General features: G+C 32.6%; 1 protein-coding gene across 1 annotated transcript in view; it reads right to left on the bottom strand.

Annotated features, from left to right (window-relative positions):
• LOC137652404 (uncharacterized) overlaps positions 1–5,000 on the bottom strand; it is a 32,212-nt gene that overhangs the window by 1,067 nt on the left and 26,145 nt on the right. The window contains exons 2-3 of the mRNA XM_068385800.1: positions 2,172–2,288; positions 1–1,249 (exon numbers count right to left, since the gene is read on the bottom strand). The exon at positions 1–1,249 is cut by the window's left edge and continues 1,067 nt beyond it. Coding sequence (XP_068241901.1) covers positions 1,109–1,249; positions 2,172–2,273 — 243 coding nt within the window. The 5' untranslated portion in view covers positions 2,274–2,288 and the 3' untranslated portion in view covers positions 1–1,108. The remainder of the gene's footprint in view (positions 1,250–2,171; positions 2,289–5,000) is intronic.

Raw genomic sequence — 5,000 nt, 5'->3', positions numbered from 1 at the left:
TTACCAATAAAACATTCACTCTTCCGTTTTACGTTGGTATCTTTAATAATAAAATTAAGGATGCCTTAGCCCATTTCAGACTCAAAGAAAATTCCGTTTTATATATCTTTATGTATAAACCATTCACTTTAAAAGCCTTATTCCAAAAACTGCAATCCTTTTGTAAATTTCTCGAAGCCGTCATCCAAATAGGAAAACAGTAAATCAAACAAAAATATTTTAATTCTGTTAACTTATTAATCAAAGATCTAGACTCCAGAAAACTGTTGATTTCCACAATAAACTTTTAAAAATTCAACTTCATCACATTATAGGAAACTGTACTTCTACAGTTATGAAATAAACTGACTCCATTACATATTTCATCTCACTGGAGACTAAACAAATTGTATTCTACTGTCGTCATAAAGCAAATTCTTGGCCTTATTGGAGACGTAAATCATTAAAAATAAGAAAAATCTATAGCATCATAATGGGCATTGAACAAATCATTAACCTCAGTATAAACTTCATACAAAATCTTAGTCTCATCATAAAGCCTGTTATATGTAGATCAAACAAAAACAAAGAAAAAAAAATTAACTGGTCAAAAATTCACAAAAATAAAATTACTCAATTGTAAGATTTCCAATACATTCTTGACCTCACTTGGCGTAATCTGAAAGAAAATCTTAACTTCTTGGAACATTTAAAACAAACAGTTATTTTTATAATATAGAAAATTGTCCTTTGGAGACTGATCATGAAAAGTTTTGTACTCGAGTATATTGTAAGATTGGATGCTTTTGAAAAGTAAAGTATTAGTATTTCCCTTTTCAAAATCTACCTAATAACCAATCTCATGATTCATGATACTTAACACAATAACCTCTTAGATCAAAAGTACGTTATTTTAGAGCTCTATGGTTTAAGTCGTACAAAAAATAGTTTTATGCTATCTAAATAGTTATGTAGGACAGTGTGACCTAGAAAAATAGTGAGATATTTGTATGGTGAGACAGATTTACTAAAGTTTACTTAAGCAATCTGTATAGCTTATGAATAAGGAGGAGGAATGAGACAGGTTGAAATCCATCAGCAATTCAGAAGATCCAGAAAGCCTTTGCCTTTAACCTCGCAGCAAGCAGGAGAAGTTGAGTCGACATCTGTTCATGTGATCCCTCCTGTGGCATTTCTTTCGACAGCTTCGAGTGGCCACCGAGTCGAATATCGAGTAAGACAAGTTGTAGTCTGCTGAAGGGTTGCGAACCTGCAAATTGAACATAATGAGATGTATGTTGGTCTACCTGGAATTCTGTCCATTGGCTTAATTGCTTATCACTAATTTTTCAGTGAAACTGGATCCATGTATGCCAACATCCTAAATCAGAGCCACCGAACGTTTTAGGCCATCGAACCCTTGTTGAGATGCCCGAGTAATAAAAGTGTTTGGTTAAAGGGTATAAATAAGACTATAATGCTACTGATGGTTAATAACATATTTTTCAAACATCTATGATTATGGAACAGGAGTTAACTTGTAAAAACTCGCCGCCTCAGCCATTTAAAGGAAATGTGAGATAAAAAGACTTATCTCTATGTCAACTAGAATTTTATATTCATTCTGTGCATTTATGAATTTCTTATACGAATGTTAGCTTTACACCACAGAAATTTAGTCAACCACAACTGTTTCATAGCTCTCTGATACCTGTTACAAAGAGATGAACATCATGTTGGAAGACACGCTAGAGAAGGGAGTTCGGGGTAGAAGGAAGAGACGAAGACCAAGAATGAGATGGAGTGATTGTGTGGGGGAAGATTTTCTATGGAAAGGTATACTGTAGACGAAAACGGAGCACAGAACAGAAATCGATGGAGACGACTCATTCATAACGACGACCCCATAAAGAAACGGGTTATAGCTGAGCAGAGGAAGTTTATTTACAATAGTTACTGACATTGAAGTTAATTTTGATTGTGGTTTCTTTCTAAAGATGCTTAAGCCTATGAATGCCTACATTCTATTCATGGAAATCAGCTCTTATGATTATGTCGTCATTGAGTCTACAGAATAAAGTAAAATTATACCAAAAGACTTCAATGATTCATTAATAATTGAAGCTACAAAAATTATCTCTTCGCCATCGAAATAAGAAGACAAACACATAGATTGTCATATAAAATCTTACCGAATTAATTTCGCTGACGTCTGAGGTCGTAGGAGCAGCCAGGATGAGGCGTACCACGATTGCCACAATGAGAAGGACCCATGGGAGGATATGCTTCCCCATCCTTGATGCGCAGTTCTGAAAAAGAGAAACATTCTTACTTGGTTATGTACGTCAGTGCAGAGAGCGAAATTTATACTTGTCGTGTTCTCCTAATATATATAAAAAATTGAAATGAAAACAAGAATTATATACAACGAAGAAAAGGAGGAAAACAAAAGCCGGAAAGAGACATAATATCTCTAGACGAACAGTAATAATGAGAAATGAGGGTTCAAGGAGGGGGAACGGTAATGAGAAGAGCAAGAACTGAAACAAGAGGAACAACAAAAAGTACAAGCCAAACATCATGACAAATAAATCCTAAACAAACATTAGCAAAGGAAGAAAAGGGAGAAGTAAATAACAGAGCAACAACAAAATATTAGATAAAAGTATCAAATGATAGAAGAGACAGAACAGCTAGAACTAAGAAGGAAAACGTAAAAGAAGAACAAGAAGAAAGAGGAGAAGTTAGTTACATAGCCACTATCTAATCACAACAGGCGAGATGTTCAGACCATCCTGATAAATCAACTTGAAACTTCCTCCACCCACCCGCAAGGCATCATCTCTCAGCCCCACCATCCACAAACCTTTCAACAACAACTTGTTGGAATCTTCTTTCTTTTTACTCAACATAACTCCCGTTTGTGTCTGATTATTATTATTATTATTATTATTATTATTATTATTATTATTATTATTATTATTATTATTATTATTATCATTATTATTATTATTATTATTATTATGTTGAGTTCGAAGGTGTGAAAACCAGCGATTATGACATTCGTAAGTGTTTTAAAAATAAATTTCTTACTTATGCAGGATAAAATTTCATACATACGAAATATAATCAGTGATATACAATAGAAAATATAAAAAAAAAATCCCTGAGCAACAATTTTAGTAAAGGCACAATACTTTGAACATTTAGACACACCCGGATTAAACAATTTGGGGTTAAGATAAATACACGAACAGACAAACATAAATGGGATATAATAATAAATGCCTTTAGAGAAAACCTTTATAAAATGTAATGATAGCTAGTTGCTAGTCCTTGGCAACTCTTCTCCATACAAAATAATATCTAAAAATTAAAATTAAGAAAGCAAGAATGATAAGATAACGAAATTAGATGTGTATAATTCTAAGTGTATGGGAGACAACTATCCAATTATCTATTAAGGCATCAAAAATATAAAAAGTGGAGTTTTCTCATTCTGACTTCCTTCAAAGACTTATTGAATAAGACCTTACCAACTGACCTTATGAAACGCCTTTTTATTATATGAAAAGGCGTATGTTATGCTACCTTAAGACTCAATTATTGATGTAGCTGTCATGTCACCTCGGTTTTTGCGAAAAGAAAAACGGCAAAACCCCAATTCATTTTATTTCACACATACATGTGTCATTAGTCTCTGAAAAAGAGAATTGCTGGCTTTTATTGTGCAGCAATAACAATCCGTCAGCAATTTACGATATCACATGACACTAGTCCGAAGCCAAAGGGTCAGTTACTTGTCGCGTCTGCAGACAAAAGGAAAAGTAATGATGGATATGTTGAAGGTCGGAATTTGAAGGTGCAGTTAAGACATAACTTGAATGTGGATTTGATTACATTTAAAGTTAAATATTATTGCTAAGTTGAAATTATTTACTACTGAAACTGCGAAGACTTTTCATTTAATTGCTAAAATTGAAGTTCAATCTCAGTCACTGATAATATAAAGGATAATAAGAAAAACCCTCTGTCTTTAAAGAATTTCTTTCTTTTTAATTGACTTTGCCTGGGATTATTTCCTCTTACCAGTCCATTAAACATCTAGGTATATGTCATACTGTTACTATATTACTTCTGTCGCTCAAGGCAAAATCGGCCATTCTTCGCTATTTAATAAAGCTTCACAATGAGAATTCTTCTTTTTTTGCTAATTTGTGAATTCATATACTTAAAAAGGATATTATTATGTAACTTTTCAATTAATCACGGATAGTAAAGACAAAAAAATAGACTTTTCCAAATTCCAAGGTGCTTACAACTAAGGCAAAGTCGTTTCCTATAATCTCATTTGGTTATTGTACTTTAGGTACAGACACCCTCGGGTTTAGGTAATTCGTATGGTTTCGCTTTATAAGAAACTAATCTATGTATTTTTTATTTGAATCAGTTTTACGTTTTAATAATAAGTCATTTCCAAAGAACATGTGTTCAATTAATCACAAAAACAAGAGAGAACTTAACCGATGTCTCAAATACTAAGCAGCTTTGCCTCATCTGTCAAAGTTACCGAATGAAATGATAACAACAGCAGCTCCTTGTTTGCTGTTCCCTCCTCACAAATCTCTTTCCTTATTTGGCTTTTGTATTTGTAATTGTATTTTCTTAGGTATGTTATTCTCTTTTTTCATACATGGTCATCTTATCTTTTGATATCCTTCTTTACAATTTAATGACGTTTTGCCCTTTCTTTATGACTGTGATAATAATAATAATAATAATAATAATAATAATAATAATAATAATAATAATAATAATAATAATAATAATAATAATAATAATAATAATAATAATATCTTTCGTCGACCTTCAAGGGGCAGAAACGACTCTTCATTCGGTACCAGGTTCTAACCTTTCCTATTCCACTCCCTTTTCAAAAGGCATAATATTGCTTGTCTTTGAACTTGGACTGATTAAAAACATCGGGTCATAGCAAATTCAACAGGCAACGACCATATGAT

The sequence above is a fragment of the Palaemon carinicauda genome, chromosome 1, assembly GCF_036898095.1.
Source record: "Palaemon carinicauda isolate YSFRI2023 chromosome 1, ASM3689809v2, whole genome shotgun sequence".
Lineage (NCBI taxonomy): Eukaryota > Metazoa > Arthropoda > Malacostraca > Decapoda > Palaemonidae > Palaemon > Palaemon carinicauda.
The sequence above is the reverse complement of the archived record's forward strand: the minus strand, read 5'-3'. Positions and strand labels throughout refer to the sequence as shown.